General features: G+C 39.8%; 1 protein-coding gene and 1 non-coding gene across 2 annotated transcripts; one reads left to right on the top strand and one right to left on the bottom strand.

Moving 5' to 3' along the window:
- The first annotated feature begins 1,865 nt into the window (after window positions 1–1,865).
- On the top strand, window positions 1,866–1,938 carry TRNAR-CCU. Its single transcript has one exon. It is a non-coding gene; the product is annotated as a tRNA-Arg (tRNA).
- A 15,179-nt stretch (window positions 1,939–17,117) lies between these two features.
- LOC122041315 lies at window positions 17,118–22,337 on the bottom strand. Its single transcript, XM_042600952.1, has 10 exons — window positions 22,112–22,337; window positions 21,628–21,708; window positions 21,060–21,545; window positions 19,878–20,013; window positions 19,615–19,777; window positions 19,410–19,538; window positions 19,122–19,316; window positions 18,505–18,627; window positions 18,226–18,318; window positions 17,118–17,150 (listed from the first exon to the last, which is right to left on the bottom strand). The coding sequence occupies exons 1-10, from the start codon at window positions 22,335–22,337 to the stop codon at window positions 17,118–17,120; spliced, it is 1,665 nt and encodes a 554-aa protein (XP_042456886.1).
- Between the last annotated feature and the right edge of the window lie 614 nt (window positions 22,338–22,951).

The raw sequence follows: 22,951 nt of genomic DNA, 5'->3' as shown, positions 1-22,951 counted from the left end.
CTTAATTCAAATAAGGAAAGTTTTTTTAAAATTAAAATTTCTCTTTTAAAACTTATAGTTTTCTACAAAGAGAAGATTTTAAAAATTCAAAACATCCCTCCTATTTGAATTTATTATGACCGGCCCCTACTTGCTTGGTCATCAAGCAAGAGGGTCGGCCCTCTTAAGGAGATGGTGGCCGGCCATTGCTTGGTCACCAAGCAATGGGCCGGCGTCCTTCTTGGAAATCAAAAAGAGCTTTTATTTGGATGGACTTGAGACTTTAATGATGCTACGACAGGGACCTAGAGGAGAAATTGATTTTGGCCTTCCGATGAGCTTGAGTATCCCGTGTTTGCCCCGAACACACAACTCAAGTTCATCAACAATAACTCATTCCACTAGAGAGTTATTGTTGCACTACCGTACCAATCCCAAATTACATTTATGGGCTCCTTCATATCATGAGTGTGTTAGTCTCCTTGTGTTTAAGATAACGAATGTCCACTAATTAAGTAAGTTACTGACAACTCACTTAATTAATATCTAAGTCTAAGAGTAGTACCACTCAACCTCATTGTCATATCGGACTAAGTCCACCTGCAGGGTTTAACATGACAATCCTTATGAGCTCCTCTTGGGGACATTCTCAACCTAGATTACTAGGACACAGTTTCCTTCTATAATCAACAACACACACTATAAGTAATATCATTTCCCAACTTATATGGCCTATTGATTTATCAAGCTAAATCTTACCCTTTGATGAGTTAAAGAAATAGATACTAAATATATATGATTGTTATTATATTAGGATTAAGAGTACACACTTCCATAATAACTAAGGTCTAGTTCTTTTATTAAGTCAATATAAAAGAACTTACCTAAAATGGTCATACTCAATACACTTAAAGTGTACTAGTGTAATTTATTAGTCAAGATAAACTAATACCTAATTACACTACGACTATACCAATGGTTTGTTCCTTTCCATCTTAGTCATGAGCAACTGTTTATAATTTATAAAGAGCTGATAATATGATCTTCTGTGTATGACACCACACACTATATTATCTACTTTATAAATTAATTGAACAACTATATTTAACAAATAAATATAGACATTTGACAAATGTGATTCTTTTATTTCAAAAATAAATGTTTACAAAAGTTAGGCTTTTAGTATACACTCTAACAGGTAAATTATAAAAAGGTTCATTCAATACAGTGACCTTTTATATGGATCAGATGACACGCTAAATCAATCTCATGACCTATTATAATAATACCACATATAAGGATCAACTGTGTTAACTTGTAGTATTATAGATGTTGTTTATTAGAGCAAAATATGATATCGCTCATCCCAATCCAGTATTGTCAGCCCTAAGATAAGATACATATAGGTGACCATGAGGAGCATTTTGTCCTAATACAATGATCTTTTGCATCTGCTGGTCAATAAAATCTATGAGATCAAACACTCATGCAGATAATAACTATGTTAACCTGTTTGGACTATAGATATTGTTTATTAGAACAAAATCTGAAGCTATCACCTTAGTGGCCCTTCTAGGACACCCCACACTCTATAGAAAAAGGTAAAACACCGGAATGATATTTTCTCTAGTGTAATGACTCCTTATATAGAGGAGGAGGTCAAGTACCTAATCAAATATTACACTCGCTGATAATTAATACTAAAATTTATTAGAATAACTATCCATGTACGTATTAACTGGGCCAACTCGGGACAGCATTAACTATAACTGAACTCGTATATTTTGAAGTTTATTATTTCGTCTAATAAGTTATTAAATTTTATTTATAAACAAACTCTTATTAATTAAGACACTAATTTTAACAAGTTTACTTTAAATACAACAGCGCCTGTAGCTCAGTGGATAGAGCGTCTGTTTCCTAAGCAGAAAGTCGTAGGTTCGACCCCTACCTGGCGCGCGCATTTCAAATTAATTCGCTTTTTTTTTCCCCCTTTTCTTCCTGTACGACCCCAAGACGTCTGATTTTTTAAATTTCCTGCGTTTTTTTGCCCTTTTCTTGTACGACCCCACAACGTGTCTGATTTTTTATATTTCTTCCTCCAAGTGCTTAAGGTTTGAAAATAAAATAAAATAGTAAACATATGCCTACCCAAGTGTAAAGGACTTTAATTTAAATTTCCAACTATTCCATAAATTGAAATCGACTCCAAATTTTTCCACCAAACCAAATTTAAACATTCTCTAAAACATCAAAATTTTCAAATCTAATGATTCAAAATTTCATAAAAAACCCTATACATGCTCAAATTTTTAAGATATCCTTTAGCTACTCACTTAAATCTTTAACCTTTAAATAACTTTTAACAATCTTTATTCATTTTTTTAATTTCGATGCTTCTAAGAGAATTCTTCAATTTTTATTAATACTTATCCAAATATCACTCTTGTAAACATATTTTGACTATCTTTTTATACATTTATTTTCTTAAATCTCAAACAATTATTAAGGACCGAGAAAATAAAGTATAAAGGTTGGCCTAAAAAGGCATGGGATGCTAGGATTCAAAGAAGAATGATTACATAAAATAACTTTATGAATATGCTCTTTTATGTTACTAATTATGATCTGAGAATTTGACGAGTCAATTAAGGTGAAGCTAAGTAAAGGAGAATGCGTCATTTTAATTTTTTTTTAAAAAATTGATAATCTTAATTAGTCTCATTGATTATTTTTGAGACGATCAATTTAATCCCATAGAAATTTTCTATCGATCATCAGGGTAAATCGAGAAGCGCATGCGATGGTAAGCCTAATATCCTTTAATTGTGCTCCCCTATTTGGAGGAAATTTTTTTACAAATACATCATAATTAGAAATCAAATCACGGGTACCTGAATGAAAATTTGGATATCTTACCATAGAATCATAGTCCCGGGACGAGTCATTTTCATATATCTATATATATACACATAAGTTAAGGCACTTCATATCATCCAAGGTTCGGATGATCCGAGGTGCCTCGATATTTTTTTTGTTTATTCTTTTAATTGGTCAGTTGTGTCAATAAGATTTTACTTTTAGAATTTATAGGTTGTGTTATACTATTAAGTATAAAAAAAAATTAAATCAGAAAAAAAATTAGATGGGCATGGAAGTATATATATGTATATATATAAAACTGGTTTATAGCAACATTTTACGCAAAGCCTCTACTACAAATATTCAATATGAGTAGTCTCAGGATTACTCTTAATAGTTATATTAAGATCTATAGCCATGATTTATACAAATCGGCATTAAAACTACGCAATATATGTAGTTTCAAAATCAATCTAAAAAAAATAGAGTAATAGAATATGTTTATGACATCAATTTATACAAATCACTATTAAAAATATTCAATAGAAGTCGTTTAAAAATTGCTCCTAGAAGTTAGAGCAATAAAAATATTTTATAGTAGCATTTTACATAAAATCATTGCTAAAATTATCTAATATAAGTAGTTTCAAATTGTTCCTAATAATTATATTAATAGGAACATGTATACAAATCGACATTAAAACTATGTAATAGATGCAATTTCAAAATCAATCCTAAATAATAGAGCAATAGAAACAATTTATAGCAGCAATTTAGATAATACATTGATGAAAATATTTAATATGAGTCATTTGAAAACTACTTCTAAAAGTTATAACAATGTAATAGAAACAGTTAGTAACATTATTTGACACAAAATCATTGCTAAAAGTATCCAATATTATCAGTTTCAAGATTACTTTAATAATTGTATCCTTAAGAGTGATTTACAATAGCAATGTATGCAAATCGACGTTAAAACTATGCAATAGGTACAGTTTGAAAGTCAATTATACAACATTAGAGTAATAGAAACAGTTTACGACAATACTTTAAATAAAATGATGTTAAAAGTATTCCATATTAACGATTTGGTAACTGTTCTTAAAAATTAAAGCAAGTAGGAGCGTTTGATATAGAACTGCTACTAAAAATATCCAATATCAGCAGCTTCATGATTGCTTTTAATAATTGTTTCATTCGAGTGGTTTATAACAATAGTATATTAAATCGTTATTAAAGCTATTTAACTAGAGTAGTTACAAAATCCTTTTGAAAAAGTAAGGCAATAGAAATAATTTAGTTCAAATAGATTACGTTGTTAGATTTTCTAGAGCGGTGTTAAAATCGCTTTTAAAAATATATTTTTTTAGTAGTGTTAATTTTAAGGGGAATGAACCCCGTGGGAATTGACCTTTATCCAATGAAACAATTTTGTAACCCAAGTATCATCATTTTCATAACACTAAAAAAATTTTAGATGCTCACGGAGTATATATATTTAGACACCTAATAGTATTTTTTTTTTTTAGCTTCGGGGTTAAGCCAATTTAATTTACCTCTAGGATTTTGGGGTTGCTAAAAAAATTTAATATTAAAAAATTGTAGATACACACGGGGTATATTATATATATTTGAGATTTAAGATTTAAGGAAATATTGATTTAAAAAAAAATATTGCGTCAATAAGAAAAAAAAATGTTCAAAGTGCTTAGATCAATTCTAGGTGCCTTAAGTACTTGCCACGCACTACCGTGGACAAACAAAAAAATTGTTATCTAGGAATACATTAAAAAAGAGAGACTTGGAAACTATAGTACATCCACACAAGGGATGTACTCGACAACAATTTCATATCATTTGTTCATAATTATTCATTAATAAATCCCACTTAATCCTATTTGAAATAGTAGAAGATGACACGTTAGATAGGCGGTTCTATTGCTAACCATGAATAGATTCTGAGCTGGAGAAGATGGCACCGAACGATCCTTTTTGCGCACACCACAGAGAGAGCGAACGAAAATGTTAGAGCGAGAACTAAGGAGGAGGTCCCTGATGCAAGCACTCCGAAGCTCAAGTTAGAACTGTGTCCAAAATGGAGAAGAAGATGGATAGTATAACAGTAAATGTGGATATGTATGTGCACGCGTAGTATAACATACCTAGACAACGGAGAGGATCCATTTTTATACTAACCCTCATAACCTCCGCAATGATGAGGCGCCAATAAATGTCTAGTGTCAGAATATGTCAAATAAAGGAAGAGGTACGACCACCCTTAGAGGAAAGTTCCATTGCGTGTATATGCCTAGGTAGCGAAATATTTCTTGATGAGTAATTGTTATTCTCTGACAAGTTGTTACGATTCTTTGACACTGTTATCTCTTAGAGGAAATCCAACCGGCTCTAGGACCGACTGGTCGTATGCTGGGAGACTTGTAAATGGAAAGTGGGGACATGAGCCCAGTAAGTTTGATTAGCTCTGTGTCGATCGACTGTATGCTGGGAGCCTTACCCTTTAACAGTAGAGAGCTAAGTCCTGGAAGTCCAACAGGCTCTGGACCGACCGATTGTGTACTGGGAGCTGAGTCCATGAAGTAGACAATTGATCCCTAAAGGTCCGACCAACGCTAAAGCCAACCAGCTATATGCTGAGGTGCACATGAGAAGCGGGGAGCTAGGCCCTGAAGGTCCGACCAACTCTGAGGTCGATCAACTGTGTATTGGGATCTAAGCCCATGAAGTGGGAAACTGAGCTCCGAAGATCCAACCAGCTATGTGGTCGGTCGGCTATATGCTACGAGACTTGCACATAAGAAGTGAGGAGTTAGGCTCCAAAGGTTCAACCGGCTCTGGGGCTAACTGACTGTGTTCGAGAGCTAAGCCCATGAAGTGGAGAATTAAGCCCTGAAGGTTAAACCGATGCTAGGACCGACCAGCTATATGCTGAGAGACTTGCACATGAGAAGTGGAGAGCTAAGCCCCCAAGGTCCGATTGGCTTTAGCACCGACCGACTATATGCTGGAGTCATGGCTGGGAGGAGTAGGTGGCTGAGCCCCAAAGGTGGGTGGTCTGTTCCACTACGTACACCCTGCTGTCTCCTTAACTTTGATTGTCATCTCACCTTGATTTTGACTGTCATATCATCTTGATTATTGATCCCACATTACTTTGGGGGTCACTCACAATACGTTGTATCACAAGCCTCCTCTTTAAGTTTAGTCGAAGGAGGTTCATGATCGATTGACTAGACCTGAGTCCTATTATCGTTCGATCATCTGAATGGCTATTGATTTTGCTCATCATCCCTCGATGTCACCATTTATCTTTCTCAAAAAAATGTTTGACAAGCGTGTGATATTCAAGGTAAGGCGATGATGATGCGTGTGAGAGCGTATCGACAAAATAATTTGGTTGTCTTGTTCATCATAAATATCATTTTTGTTAGTGCAGTAAACATCAATGATCAAACTTAAGTTTTGATGAATAACAAATAGTTAAAGTTAGGTTCTATGTGATCTAATGTTCTTACCGAGTATGCATGACTTGATGGGTTTGGAGGACCTGATATCAGGCTGAAATCCCGTTAGATCTGTTGGACCTGATAGCTGATGGGAAGCCCAGATAGATCTGGAGGACTAGATATCTGGCAAGAAGTTCAACTGAGTGTGAGATCTAACAGTTGGTCGTTGTGTAGTTGGGTCTATAGACCTAACAACTGGTAGAAATACCCAGTCGGTTAAAGGAGAGTCAAGCGATTCTGCATGGTAAGTGAGGTAAAGTCACTAGAGGAAAGTGATCAAGTGAACACGAGTCCCAGTTAGGGACTTTAGGCGCTGGTCCAGCTTAGATCCATTTTGAAATTCTAAGTTTAAACCATGACTAGACCTTAGTCTCAAGAAGACAAGATCTAATTAATAATCTTAGTAAATTGTGATAAATCTGTTTTATATGTTAAATATTTTTCTATTAAACTAACATGTTTTTGCTGGAGCAAAAACAAAATAAAGTCTCGGATGAACAGTGTCTCAGGTGCCTCGGAGGGTCAAGAAAGCACCTCGGAGCTGTGCAGAGGCACCCTGGATCTAGAGGAGGCACCCTCACGTGGATGAACTTTAAGGATAAAGTTCTCACGGCGAGGAGTCATCTTGGAGTGCGTTGGAGGTGCCTCAGAGCTGCGTGGAGGCGCCTCTAAGCGGATGGAAGGCGCCCTAGAGTGGATATTGCCACCTGGAACTTCCCCGATCTGGTCTCCGATAGGGAATTTGATCTTCTGATGAAAAGTGGATACTATCGCCCGAAACTCGTGCAGTACCGATTGTTAGGACCAAAAGTAGCTAGAGGGGGGGGTGAATAGCTCGTCGCGTGCTCGTCGCTTGGCGTTGCTTGTTTCTTCAAGGATATGCAGCGGAAAATACAGAAACAAATACAACCACGCTAACACTAGGATTTTACTTGGTATCCACCTCCAAAGGAGGTGACTAATCCAAGGATCCACACCACGCACGCACCCTCCACTATGAAACACTCCTTTTCGGTAACTACCGAGGGCGGAGAAACCCTACAAGACTCTCAGTACAAGAAGAAGAAAGGGTAGTAAAGATTAAGTAAAAGCTTACAAGAAATGCAGTGAAAACCCTAACCCTAACTTCTTCCTCTTGCAATGGATCCGCCTCTTGACTTGGAAAGCCTCCAAGAACCTTCAAGAACTGGCGATCACGTGCTTGTAGAGAGCTGTGGAGAAGCTGGTGAAGAGCTGGAATGAATCGGTTAAGAGATACCGAAGGAATCGTGCGCCTGCGGCCTTTATCGACGCCAACGGTCGGATCCCGATCGATTCGAATGTTCACAATCGATCGGGGAGGCTTTGGATCGATTCACGGATCGATCCAGCGCCTATGGCGAAGGCCGGATCGATCCATGGATCGATCCAGCGCTTATCGCTCGAAGGGCCCCCAATCGATCCATCGATCGATTGACATCCGGATCGATCCACGGATCGATCCGGAGGCTCTCTCGCTAGGAAAGGCTTGGATCGATCCACCGATCGATCAGCTCTGGATCGATCCACCGATCGATCCAAGATTTGGTTTTTGCCCAAAACCAAGTCTCAAGCCTACCAAACTAACACCCGGTCAACCTTGACCCGTTGGTACATCATGCCTAGCATCTGGTCACTCCTTTGACCTGCTAGGACTTCCCACCAAGTGTCCGATCAATCCCTTTGACCCACTTGGACTTTTACTCGTCGTGCCAAGTATCCGGTCACTCCCTTGACCTACTTGGACTTCCCAACACCAGATGTCCGATCATCCTTGATCCATCTGGATTTCCTTCCTTGCCAAGTATCCAGCCAATCCTTTGACCTACTTGGACTTCCACCAGATGTCTGGTCAACCTTGACCCATCTGGATTTCCTTCCTTGCCAAGTATCCAGTCAATCCTTTGACCTACTCGGACTTCCCAACACCAGATGTCCGATCATCCTTGATCCATCTGGATTTCCTTTGTCTGGCTTCACTCACCAGGACTTTCACCTAGCTTCACTCACTAGGGTTTTCCATCTGCCTAGCTTCACTCACTAGGACTTTCACCTGGCTTCACTCACCAGGATTTCCTTCTGCCTAGCTTCACTCACTAGGACTTTCACCTGGCTTCACTCACCAGGATTTTCACCTGCCTAACATGCCAGTTAGGACTTCCCAGTCAAGTATCCGGTCAACCTTGACCTACTTGACTCTTCTTCGATCAATATCTTATTGTCAAACATCTAAACCCAAACCAAGACTCAGCTTGGTTAACCAGGTCAACCTTGACCTGAGGGATGTTGCACCAACAATCTCCCCCTTTTTGATGTTTGACAATACTACAATCACACTTACAATACCACATGTAAGTTAGGCTAATCCCATAGCCTCATTCTTCATGCCACTAGGTAATGAAAGCATAAGTTAAGCTCTTCATTCTCCCCCTAAGAGGGCAAACTCCCTCTAGGTAATGAAAGCCTAACTTACTCCCTTTCACAAGCTCTTTCCCCTATTGGCACACATCAACCCCTTACTAATAAAACACATCAACCCATCTTTGGACACACATCAACCGATGCTCCAATTTTGGGCACACTTCAACAAATCCATTGTTGAAAAACTCTCCCCCTGAAGAGTTGCTCATCGTTGTTCACAACATCACTTATTGTGATCAACACGATACTGAAGGTCCCATACCCTTCATTATCCTTACCCTACATTCTCCCCCAATGTAGGTAAATGCCCATTCTTGAGCATTATCCTTTGAAAACACTTGAACAATGAGGATATCCACTCCCCATTAAAGTTCAATCGCTCAACCTTGAGCATTTTCAAACAGAAGGTTAACCACCTTCCAAGGTTCATAAAAAAAATTTTCATGTCTTTAAAGAGTCCCTCCCCCTAAAGACATGGTGGTAACTTCTGTCATTGCACCAACAATGACTTGGAATCCCTAAACCTTTAGGAAACCCAGATTTAGAAGTTTTGAGGTTCAAATGTTCAAAATTTGAAACAAACCTCAACCTAAACTTCAATGAAGTCTTCCTTAACCATTCCATCCTTGTTTTCAACACGAAAACACCCTTTTTATGTATACAAATGTATTTTAAGGGTTTGGAATGGTTACCTAGACTAAAATAGGTTCAAAGTGCTGAAATCAGGCTTTCCCAGCCAAACTCAGCAACTTGGATCGATTGGAGTTGGGTTCCAATCGATTGAACCTCTCTGAATCGATCCACTGATCGATTCAGACTACCTGGATCGATCGACTGATCGATCGCGAGCATTGCCGTCTGAATCGATCCACGGATCGATTCAGGCACTCAATCGATCCATGGATCGATCGGAGCTCGATAGTTGCTGAAATTCTATTTCAGTCAACTTCAGAAACCCCTAGAAAATTCTACAAAAATCCAAAAATAATGAAATTTTGTGTAGACATTGTTTAGGGCATATATTATCAAGGAAAAATAGTTTTCTATGAAAATACATCATATTTTCAAAGATTGACACAAACTTGAAAACTTGCAAAAACTTTAGTGTTTTCTTCAAGTTTGTGTCTAACTATTCAATGGTGATTACTATCAAAAGATAGCCTTCACCAAGGTTTTCCAAAATCATTTTGAAAACTTTTTCAAACCAATATCCCACCATATTCCTTGGGCTTAATGCACATGACTTGTACATTAGCTTTCCCAATGATGGGAAAACACATATCTATGTGTTTTGATGAAACTAAAACTCAAAAGAATGCACTAAATCAACATCTTGAGTTTTGTTCATCATCCTAACATCTCACTTGTATCTAATGTGCACTAAAACACATACAAGTCATCTTATAGGTCTTTGTGAGATGTAGAGATTGGTTTTGCCCTAATCTAGGGATCATGCATACTATCTAGGCATTTTGGAGATATTAGACACCCACCTAGGATGTCACTTGTTAATAAGTGTTGTTAAATGCCTTTTGTCCTTGATTACAAGGAATTAAACTTAATGCATGATAATGTTATGGCATACATCAAAAGGAAATAATTTTCAAAAGAAAATATCCTATAACTACATGATGTATGAATGTCATGACATGGTATTTTTGTATTTTTCATAATAAGTCATGAATGCAAAAGTAGACATGATGTCATGGCATATGATGGGCAAACAATCATGGCAAGATTTAGCATAAATAAAATATACCTAGATTAACTACCTAAGTATCCTTAAAACCTTAGCTAAACTTACAACTTAAACCTAGATTGCCCTTAAGTGCGTCAAGAAAACGCCAAAACCTAAATTGGCATTTCTAATTTCCTTGATTAATTTATGCCAATTGAAATTAAGCATATTCCTCAAATGTTGGCATATTTCATTTTTCCACAAGAGTAGCACTTTAAAGTTAAGGCCCGGATTGCCTTAAATTTCCTAAGAACATACCAAAATCCCAACTTGGTAGCTCTTATGAATTTCCCAATATGTGCCTTTTAAGATTAAAATCAACTTTTCACCACTAGGCACATTTTACTCTTTCAATGAGTAAATAATAGTTCCATTTCATTTTCAAAGGTTAACAAAAACCTTGAAAATGCTCCTTGAGTGTCAATTTCCTCAAAGTTGGGTTAACTACCTTTCTAATTGGAGTTGACACTCTCTAACCCATTTATGGGGTAGAGAAGATGCTCCTAGGAACCCAACACCTATTGGTGCTCCTTGGATGCTCTAGGTACTCACTAGGGATAACTTCCCTAGATACCTTCCTAGTGACCTTGTTGGGCTTCTTAGAAGCCTTGGTCACATTTTCTAGGTCAACCCTAGGGATAGCCTCCCTTGTGACCTTGTTAGTGACTTTCTTAGACTTCTTAGAAGTTTTAATCACTTTGGTTGCAAAAATACTCTTAGGGATGACTTCCCTAGTATTCTTGACTTGACCACTAAACCTAGGGTTTGTTCCATAACTATATGGAACCCTATGATAACTAGGCACATCCTTCTTAACCTTTGGTTTGTATCCCAAACCTCTATGGCTATTTGATGGCTTTGACTTTCCTAGCCCTAGGTTTTGCTCATTTTGCCCTTTTAGGATATTTTCCATCCTTTTTAGGGTCTTTTCCATTTTATCAAGTCTTGATCTCAAGACTTGATTTTCTATCATTAAATCCTTAGAATTTGGTTTTTCATTAAGTCCATGAGCATTTTTGTTTCTAGACTTATAGCTACAATCCTTAGAGTTCTTGCCTAGACTTTTACCTACATTCCTAGCCTTAGGTGTAGTAGTTTTGGCATGTAGGGCCACATGCTTTTCCTTAAACCCCTCATGCTTCCTATTCTTATGGTAAATCGCATTAAAATGATAAAAATTAGAACTATCATGCTTTTTACCATAATGTAAAGGAGTAGGCTCAATAAATGTTACCTTCTTCTTTACCTTGGAGGCTCCCCCTTGACTAATGCCTCCTTGAGCCTTGACCATCTTCTTCCCCTTGAGGCATTGACTCCGGTAATGCCCCTTTTGATTGCAAGAGAAGCATATAATATGCTCCTTGCTCTTCTTTGTGTTGGGGATGGTCTCCTTGGGCTTCACCTTGCCCTTTTGTGCCACTTGGCCCTTCTTCTTGGCTAATTTAGGGCACTTGCTCTTGTAGTGCCCATGTTCCCTACATTCAAAGCATATAATATGATTTTTATTATTAATTGAAATATTTATACCTTTGCTTGTAGGGGTGGCATCTTTTTCTTTGGATCCGGAGGTAGAAGCTTCCTCTTGATCGGACCTTGATTCTCCTCCATTTGATTTTTCTTGACTTGTGGAGGTAGAAGCTTCTTCCTCCTCTTCTTCTCTTGACCCGGATGTAGAAACTTCTCCTTCTTCTTGATCCGGTGTCACCAAGGATTGCTCCCCCTCAATCCTGGTGGTGGAGGCTTCATCATCTTGAATATGAAACAAGGAGTATGCTCCCTCCTTGTTCCCTTCGTTGCATTCCCTTGAGGATGAAGCTTCTTGATTTCTTCTTCGGAGGTTGAGCATCTCTCAACCTCGGAATCCTCCTCTTGGTCTTGCTCCAAAGAGTCACCCTCTCTGGATTCTTCTTGCTCTTGTACAGTGGAGGGATCTCTTCATGAAGCTTGGCCATAAGTCCTTTGCATCTTCAAATTCTCCAATTTTGCAAAGGATGGTGCTTGGCAATAAATTGACCAAAAGCTTGGTCACTTTTTCATTGGCCTCGCACCTTTGGATTTTCTCCGAGCTCCATTTGCTTTTCTTGAGAAGCTTGCCCTTGGAGTTTGTTGGAGCTTCGAAGCCTTCCATTAGAGCAAACCATTGCTCTATCTCCATCATAAGAAAGGTTTCGATTCTTGATTTCCAAGAATCGAAGCTTGTGGATGTGTATGGTGGAGCCACCCTTGTGTCAAATCCAAGTCCATCTTGGAATTGCATCTTGAAGTTGAGCTTGATAAAATCTTGAACTTGAAGAATTTGCTCCAACTTCTTCACCCTCTAGCTTTTCTTGATATGCTTGACCCTTCCGACGATGATTCCGGTGAAGAGCGGCCTCGCTCTGATACCACTTGTTAGGAGTGAATAGCTAGAGGGGTTGCTCGGTGCTTGCGTTGCTGGCGTTGCTTGTTTCTTCAAGGATATGCAGCGGAAAATACAGAAACAAATACAACCACGCTAACACTAGGATTTTACTTGGTATCCACCTCCAAAGGAGGTGACTAATCCAAGGATCCACACCACGCACGCACCCTCCACTATGAAACACTCCTTTTCGGTAACTACCGAGGGCGGAGAAGCCCTACAAGACTCTCAGTACAAGAAGAAGAAAGGGTAGTAAAGATTAAGTAAAAGCTTACAAGAAATGCAGTGAAAACCCTAACCCTAACTTCTTCCTCTTGCAATGGATCCGCCTCTTGACTTGGAAAGCCTCCAAGAACCTTCAAGAACTGGCGATCACGTGCTTGTAGAGAGCTGTGGAGAAGCTGGTGAAGAGCTGGAATGAATCGGTTAAGAGATACCGAAGGAATCGTGCGCCTGCGGCCTTTATCGACGCCAACGGTCGGATCCCGATCGATTCGAATGTTCACAATCGATCGGGGAGGCTTTGGATCGATTCACGGATCGATCCAGAGCGCCTCTGTGCTCTGGGAAAAACGCCTGGATCGATCCAGCGCTTATCGCGCAATCGATCCACCGATCGATTGGGACATCTGGATCGATCCACGGATCGATCCAGAGGCTCTCTGTTCGCTAGGAAAGGCTTGGATCGATCCACTGATCGATCCAGTACTTGGTTTTTGCCCAAAACCAAGTCCCAAGCCTACCAAACCAACACCCGGTCAACCTTGACCCGTTGGTACATCATGCCTAGCATCTGGTCACTCCTTTGACCTGCTAGGACTTCCCACCAAGTGTCCGGTCAATCCCTTTGACCCACTTGGACTTTTACTCGTCGTGCCAAGTATCCGGTCACTCCCTTGACCTACTTGGACTTCCCAACACCAGATGTCCGATCATCCTTGATCCATCTGGATTTCCTTCCTTGCCAAGTATCCAGCCAATCCTTTGACCTACTTGGACTTCCACCAGATGTCTGGTCAACCTTGACCCATCTGGATTTCCTTCCTTGCCAAGTATCCAGTCAATCCTTTGACCTACTCGGACTTCCCAACACCAGATGTTCGATCATCCTTGATCCATCTGGATTTCCTTTGTCTGGCTTCACTCACCAGGACTTTCACCTAGCTTCACTCACTAGGGTTTTCCATCTGCCTAGCTTCACTCACTAGGACTTTCACCTGGCTTCACTCACCAGGATTTCCTTCTGCCTAGCTTCACTCACTAGGACTTTCACCTGGCTTCACTCACCAGGATTTTCACCTGCCTAACATGCCAGTTAGGACTTCCCAGTCAAGTATCCGGTCAACCTTGACCTACTTGACTCTTCTTCGATCAATATCTTATTGTCAAACATCTAAACCCAAACCAAGACTCAGCTTGGTTAACCAGGTCAACCTTGACCTGAGGGATGTTGCACCAACACCGATCTCCCAAAGATGACGTTGTATGAGGACGGTGAATCCACCACTATGAAGGTGCTCCTCCGCGTCCTCACCAGGGGCTCGCTACCCAAAGATATGGCTAGCTTGATCTGGCCCATGGGGCGTACTTCATTGTCGGTGAAACCGTATATGAAGTAGCCACGGGCTGGAGTTCACTGGCGTCGATTTGTATGACCTCGAATGCACTCTTGAACAACACGTTGACAAAGCTTCGGGTATCAACAAAAACTCTAGCCACGCAACTGTTGGCGATGACTGCTTTGATTATTAGGGCATCATCGTGAGAAAGCTCCAACCCCTCCAGGTCTTGCGAGCCAAAGCTGATGATGGGCCCTGCAGCTTGCTCTCGACTGCATCCTACACCGTGTATCTCCAGGCGGCGCTCATGAGATTTCTGAGCCCTAGTGGAATCTCCATCTGTGAGCCCTCCGAAGATCATACCAATCTCGTGGATCACCGTATTTCTCCTATTCTCCTCTTCCCGGGCTTCTCCTGGCTCCTAGTTTCGACCGGGCTGTTGACTTCCTTGTCCTGCATTGTCGGGCAGGAGTCTACCAGACTGGCCTGTCATGAGCTGTTGGCTAGCCAGCAACCTCTAAATCTTGGGCGCGATCTCAGGTGGGGGCAGGCCCAGCTCAGCTCCGCGCCAGGAGTCACAGGCGAATTGGAAGTAATCACTTGTGGCATGGGTGTGGGACCTATGGTAAGTGCAATAACGCGACTCCCACTGACCGGGCCTTAGGGCTTGGACAACTACCACACGTTGGGCCAGCCTGGAATCCTGACAAGGAGGGAATTGCGGTCAGGCATCCCAGGCGCGTGGAAGAGGCTGAGCTGACAATTGGGGTGGCCTCTTCTCTGGTTTGTTGGCGGGAGCAGGCATCTTGTCCGCTTTCCGCCGAGTCGTCTGAGCTTCTTCTACGTTAATATAACCGGCAGTCTTCCCTAGCATCTCATCGAAATTCTTCACAAGCTCTCAGATGAGATCTCGGAAGAACTCTCTTTCTACCAATCCATGAGAGAAGGTGCTCATCAATATTTCAGAAGTAGCGGATGGGACGTCCTGCGCCACTTGGTTGAAGCATTTGATATAGATCCTCAAGGGCTCGGCAGACCCTTGCTTGAGGATAAAGAGATAGTGGTCTGTCTTCTAATACTTCCTGCTGCTGGCGAAATGATGCAGGAAAATAGTCTTGAAGTCATGGAAATAGGTGATGGACCCGCTCGGCTGTCTATCAAACCATTTTTGTGTTGAACTGGACAGAGTGTTCAAGAACACTCGGCATTTGATGGCATTGTTGTATTGGTGCAACAACGCAGCATTCCTAAACTTGCGGAGATGATCCTCCAGATCTTTGCTACCATCATATTCCCCGATAGCTGGGGGCTTGTACTCCTTCGGTAGCTTTTCCTCGAGTACCCTTAGAGAGAATGACACTTGCTCATCAGGCTCCCCCCGAGACTCCTCCCTGAGGACTATACGTTTCCCTTTCTTTGAGTCCCTGAGCGGGGAGCTTTATGCCATAGAGGTCTGCGGTTGCTCTTTCTTATTATAGCATTCTGAGCCCTTATAGTAACAGTTCGGGCCCGGTTCTCGATAGAAAGCCAGGGGAAACTCCTCGGGTTGTTTCCTCTTAGATCCTCTATTAGAAACGTGAGTCAGGTCCTTGGAAACTGCAAGCATCTTGTATGGTCGTGAAGCAGTGGTCTGTTTTTCGGAAACCGCTCGCCTCTTGGCCTCCTTGAACAGTTCGTATTCCCCTGTCGTCATAGTCACGTTGATTTGTCCGGTGTCCTCCATCTTCACGCTCCAGAATAGGTGAAGGAGATTCCCACAAACGACGTCAAATTGATCCTGTTCAGAATCTGAGTCAGACGAAAGCAGGATGAACTGTTGCTGGTGTTGACAGAGAGGCGACTGGGACACCCTTCTCATATGCGCCCACAAGAACGGACCCACACATGGCACTGATGGACGACGATGACTGAGCCGACGATACTTGAGCTCTGCACACACCCAGACAAGCACACGGAACGTTAGAGGTCAAAAACCAGGGAAAAAGTCCCCGGAACAGGTCCTCCGATGCTCAAGTCATGTACTTTTTTCCCAGAAAAAAGTAGAAGACAAGTTCAAATGTGCGAGAGAGCGTACCTGCGTAAGGGAGAGGATCTCCCTTCTTATATGACAGTACGTACCTCTGGAGCCTGACTGATGTCAGGGAATGTCGGGTGTCAGGACCTATCTGGTGATGGAGGATGCATGACACTCTTTTATGGACTGGAAGAAGGTTCTATTTGTAGATGACTGTGGATCGTTGGAATATTTCTTGACATACAATAGTTATTCTCTGATAAGCGGTTACGATTCACTGACTTTGTTGTCGTGTAGCACCCTCTGTTCTGACCGTGTGTGAATAGGAGAAGCTCGAGATGGTCGGTACGTAGTTGGCATACTGGGAGAATCAGGCTTGGATATAGCCGAGCTGTGGAACCCCGACTAGTTGGAGCAGATTAGGCATCACTTCGACTGCCCACCATGTCTCAGACCCGGGTGTCTCAGATCTAGGGTCCTAGTATGTGAGAACCCGACCAGTGAGAGCAGGTCAAACATTACCTCGATTGCGTACCATGATTCAGACTTGGGCTCTTGATCTGTAAGCACCCGACCTAGCATTATACGTCTGACGATACTAGGCGGTCCTGCCATCTTCCCTGTTTGTTAACTGTCATGTCACCTTTGACTTCTGACTACCACGTCTTCTTGACTTCTAACTGTCACGTCCCCTTGACTTCTGACTATCACGTCCCCTTGACTTCTGACTGTCACGTCCCCTTGACTTCTGACTGTCACGTCCTCTTGACTTCTAACTATCACGTCCCCTTGACTTCTGACTGTCCGACTTTATTGGACCCTACTCTTATGCACCGTATCAATATCCATACTATTTTTTGTCGACTAATATGCAAATTAATTAGTAATATTAGAAGCATCAACTCTGTAAACACCATGCATGCAAGTTTGGGCTCCCATAAACAAGAAGATCAAATGAAAAATCACCTCGTAAATGACAACTCTCTAGTTCAAACAAATCGAAGCTAGACTCCCTCCCTTCGCCATCTTCCTCTAACTCCTTCACCATCACCAAGCACTCTTCTTTATGATCTCTTCTCGCCATCGACTCTCTAGTACGCATTAAAGACGATGCTTTTTTTTCATTATATTTAACCCCGCGAGTTACTACTTGTCCTTGATGATCAGAAGCAGGTTTCTGCTAATTCTCACTCGGCTTGTTCCTGCAGTAGCCTTCTTCACTTCTCTTTGTGCTAACATAACAACTGATCCTAGCTAGAGCTACTGCTGCTTCTTCTTGTCCTTGACATACTTTTTATCAGCCAATCTGGTCTTGATCAGGGCATCTAAACTCCTCCTGCCCACTACTCTCCTATGAGCCCTTTCTTCTCTCGTGTCCTTCCTAAGGCACAAGTCATCATGCATGGACGATGAACCCGCCAGAGAAATATTAATGAAATCAGCAAATTATCATATTAAATTATCGAATTATATTCTATACTCAAGTTTTACTCTCTAAAAGAAAATTAAAATCAATCCAAATCTCAAAAGAATTTATATTGTATTATATATACACATATTAAAGACATTACGACGACTGAATACATCAAGAGTACACACATAGGACATACATTACTGGAAAAAAAAAAGATTATTGAGATTTGAGGTAATCACATTAGACATTGCTACTTTGCTTTGTCTTTTTAACATATCAATTATAGAGCGACAATGCTCGGAATTTGCCCACGATTAATAAAGTCGATCTTATTCAGCCTCACGCAGCATAGGACTTGCTCTGGGAGTTCCTCTGCCTTCTGGGGCTGATTCAATTTTGGAAAGATTACAAAAATAAGCATCAGCAAAATGCAAATTCAGACATAATACAATAAATATACAATTTTTAAGGGTTTCCAATCTAAGTAGGTAGCAAAGAAGCAAAGACAAGAGAATACGATTGTGCTACTCAAATTGAAAGGAAATATGTGTAGAGTATGAATTAGACTCACCTGAATTGTTAAACCCAAATCAAGGATCCCATCTTTCAAACGTTCTCTAAATGCTTCTAGACCCTTTCTTGATATGTAGCTGAAGCGATGTATATCAAGATCAATCTCAAAGTAATTTTCACCCTGTAGTGAAACAACTTATGAGATCTACTCGCAATTCATTATGTAACCAACGAAAAGTTTCAGTTTACACTTCTAATATATGTCAAGAAGCACAAATGTTAGCAAGAGGCAAGAGGAATTTTCAGACGGCAGGTGATGACATGACACACTGTATATCACAAATGCAGTACAGAAGCATATGCAGTCAGTCGACATTAGAAATCAAAATACTGTTGTCGATCCATCCAACTCATAATTCCCTGTAGATACACAAAATATAGATCAACTACGTAATGCCAAACACCTAACATTATACTAATGTTGAAAAGGTCATTTTTGAAAAGTAGCTCTCTTGTTCATTGACTCGAGAATGTTTGAATGTAGTTCTGATTTGAGAAAACAGGAATGTATAATTTGAACCTTTTCCTCACTGAACTAGTTTTTCAGAATATTAGTATCCCCTCAAATCTTAACTTGAAAAATGGTTAGTTCTTAACTACTTCTGGTTTAAATACCTCATAAAAACTATGTTGAGGACGTGAAAGAACAGGCTTAAAGTTGTATCCTTGTATTAGCTTTCTTTCTGCAGAACTCAAATTAAGATCCTCTGGGTTAACCAACCCACCAAGGATTTTCAACCTCTCTCTAAAGGGGGTGGTCGTTTCCATTGCGAATCCTTTATTCCTTTCCATTTCATCATCAATAAATTTCTGCAAAATATCCCATTGTGCATCATAATTCCCTGTAATATTTTCAACCAAAAGTAGTTCAACAAACAACAATTAGGAGGGAAAGAAACATACCGTTATTAAGTGTTGGAAATTATCAGAAACCTCTTTGTCGTAACATTCAGATAATTTAAAATATAAGACTAAGCTCATTCCTTCCCCATCAGTATCACCAAGAAACATTGCGGCAGGATAAGTAGGCATCTGTAAGAAAATGTGAAATTAACTTTTACATATAATTGACTACTCCAACCATAAAAAGGTATGAAACATTCCATGCCTGAATATTAACAACAAGAAGGGAAGGAAGTTTCCCATATGTCTTTACTTGAGGAAGTTCAAGGTGTTGAGCAATATGATTTACTTTGCATGGGCATATGAACAGGTCAACACCAATTGGGTAATATGGTGCATAGTTTGGAGCAGGATATTTCTTCTTATCCCTTCACAGCAAATACATATGAGAGATTATGCAAGCACAAACTTTTTTATTAACATGCAAACAAACTATAGGTTTTCAGATCTGGAAAAAAAAAATCATACCTGAAATAGCTTTCTCCGCGAAGTTCAAAAGTTGATGGATCAAGAAAGGACCAGCATCCTGCAGTTGGCTTTTCCCCTGGGGATTTTGGGATTACTAACCCTCCTTTTGGGCGAAGTAAGAATTTTTTTGTTTCACCTATATGTTAAGAAGGATACAACAATCAGCTTCAAGGATATGCAAGATAAAATTGACCAATTTTGTCATTTAGACATCAAAATCATTCGTAAAGAAAACAACTATTACTCACTCTATGAACTTTTGTAGTTATATTGCCTATACGGTAAAAATCTAGTATCCAAACTCAATGCAGTGAGAACTATGACAAAACAAGCTACAAAACCTGGACCAAGCATATACTGACTGCTATATACACCAAGGATTCTTATGAATCCATGTAGTAAAGGCTTAAATAACAGTCATATTTTAGTTATGTTCAAACCAAAATGCACAAACCATTATACTGCCTGGAATACTAGTATCATAATCACTCCAACAAACAACCCAATTTGGTATCTATACATACTTAGAAACTTTTATTGTAAGTACTCTAAACTAGTAACAACCTTAATGACTTTTTGGTATAACCCTCCATGTAGTATAAATCTCGAACTTGACAAAACATGTAAAAGTTCGATAAAACAAAAAATTCAGGCCTCTGAATAACCTGCACATAACAAAGTGAACCAATGTATCAACCATCCGCCATACTGCATTATTTGAAATACATAATTAGTGTAGAAAACATTCAGATAGTAAAAGTTTCTTTGTGATCCTCAAGACAACATTACAGACAAGTAAAAATGCTTCCTGACTTTGTTTCGTCTGACAATGGGAACATTAAAACAGTCCAGCTACAAATTATTGTTTTATTCTCTCTTTCTATTCATAAAACTTACTAACATATGATGCTCCTGGGATTTCCCACAAATGAATTAACCAGGACATATTATAGATGAGCAACATGAAAAATTGATATCCCAATCCCCAATGATCCAGGTTTTCTACAAGATTAAGTTATATTATCATAATAGATTCAATCTGTTCATAGCACCAGTAACAGTTTTAGTAACAAATACAAGTGGCAAAGGTGAAGCCCAGTTTTAGTAACAAATACAGCAATGGCATATATGTGTGTGCGCAAGTGTATCCATAAGAAATCAGATGCCAAATTATAAACTTACAAAAATCAGTAGTTTCTTCACCATCACAGGACTGCCTTTTGTAAGAAAGCCTGACAACAGCTGACTTTTTCTTTTGACCTGATGGACTAAGAGTGCTCATTCCATAGATCTTATCATTGAAACTCAAAGAAGAAACTAATCTACTTAAACGACACTGCATCTTGTTCACAAGGGATTGTTCTTCTGTATCATGTCTTTCTTTCAAATCCTTAAAGCTACCATATGTTTTTTCAAGTTGTTTCTTCTTTCTAGAAACTTTTTCTGTGCCTTGGGTCTTGTTGGCCCTTCCACCATAAAATTCTGCATCTTCCTCTTCATCCTTGCTTGAGAACTTCTCCAATTTACCTTCTCTTTTCAGATATTGTTCAACAGCCAATGCCACTGGAGTACTACCACAATCATCCAACTTACACAGTGCATCAACAACACGTGAAGCATTTTCATAATCCAACATTTGAGTCTCCTCTTTTTCTGATGGCGTACTATCTAAAGTAACAAAAGAAGCCATTGTCAGTACTCTTTTGAAATGTCATGTGATGCTTTCATTCATTCAGCATAAAATGTTTACCTCCATCTACACTGATAAAATCATCATCAGTATCAGACTCGGCTATGCTGACAGAATCAAACCATGTGTCTTGACATATTCCTAAAACATATCATATTATTTTTATATCAAGAAAAAAAGGCAAATTCATATATTGGGGGAAAATATTTGTAAATTTTAGAAGAGCAAAAGAATCTGCAGATACTCAAAGTCAGGAATTTCTCCCAATTGGGTTAATTGGGCCAGAATCAAATTCAATCAGCACATAAATTTCTTGTATAAAAAACTATAAAAGAGAACGATTAACCAGGGAAAAGATGTAGTTAGAAAGTAAAGGTAAAAGTGTGAAGCAACTAGGAGAAGCAAATGATTGCGCAAAATGCAGAGAGATGAGAGTTGAAATTACACTTATGAACAGAGAGAAGGAATAACAATGAAACACGATCAAATCCCAAGCAAATTAATTGATAAATATACGAAGAGATGATAGTTGAAATACTAGTACCATGAACATCCACTTGAGTGTGGTGCCACTGCAACTGAGTCAGATGGAATTTCATATTCGAAATGTCTGTTTTTCGCCTTGTTTTCCCAGCAGATTCAACCTGAACAAACTTGCTCATGGAAAATTCAGGTAGCGGACATACAGGCTTTCCATGGTGTTTCCTCGAACGGCGAGAATACTTGTGAGACCGGGGTCTGCTGTTTGGCCTTGATGTGCACGCGCCCATTTTGATATTTCTTAAAAAGCCACAAAAAGGATGAATACTTAACCAGAGTTATGAAATTAAACACACTTAGTATTTTGTATTAGTGTGCATGAATGAAGATAAATAGATAGTGAACAAGTTCATTATTAACTAATTTGCATTGTAAACAAATAGAGAAGAATATCGATGAAGCTCGAGTCCAAAAATTGGCATCACATTGATAAATACAAACCATGTTCATAGTTTTATATAGATGAAACTCAAATTGATGAGATTAGCCTCCTCCTCCTCTCTTATGATCTAACACAGCGTTGTTTGGGAGCATACCTTGAAGGCGTAATTAACTTGGGCCGGAGGAGAAGGCGTCTAATGATCCAGGCAAGAAATTAGCAAGGCATCGGGCGGTGCAGAAAACTACAACCAACGATTGTCTACCCAATAAAAATCGAGGACATGAGTAAGAAGAGCAGGCATCCCATCGATGTCCTGCCCTCTTTCTCTTATTCGTCTCACGGCGAAGTGGCGGGATGAGGATCGAGGACAACAAGAAGAGCGATCGAGCACCGGGGCAATGCGAGCTTTTTATAGGTTTCTGGCACATTACGCAACCTTGAACACCTCCCTGGATCGAGCAA

Source organism: Zingiber officinale, chromosome 1B (assembly GCF_018446385.1).
Source record: "Zingiber officinale cultivar Zhangliang chromosome 1B, Zo_v1.1, whole genome shotgun sequence".
Taxonomy (NCBI): Eukaryota; Viridiplantae; Streptophyta; class Magnoliopsida; order Zingiberales; family Zingiberaceae; genus Zingiber; species Zingiber officinale.
Note: the sequence above shows the minus strand (reverse complement) of the source record. Positions and strands in the feature narration are given on the sequence as shown.

Excerpts from the sequence above, each read along its gene's own strand:
- LOC122041315 (XM_042600952.1), bottom strand. The coding sequence starts at position 22,337 with ATGGGCGCGTGCACATCAAGGCCAAACAGCAGACCCCGGTCTCACAAG. Across the intron at positions 21,546-21,627 it reads TTTTATCAGTGTAGATGGAG|ATAGTACGCCATCAGAAAAA; the intron begins GTAAACATTTTA and ends TTGTTACTTTAG. Across the intron at positions 18,628-19,121 it reads CTCAACATAGTTTTTATGAG|GGTGAAAATTACTTTGAGAT; the intron begins GTATTTAAACCA and ends GTTTCACTACAG.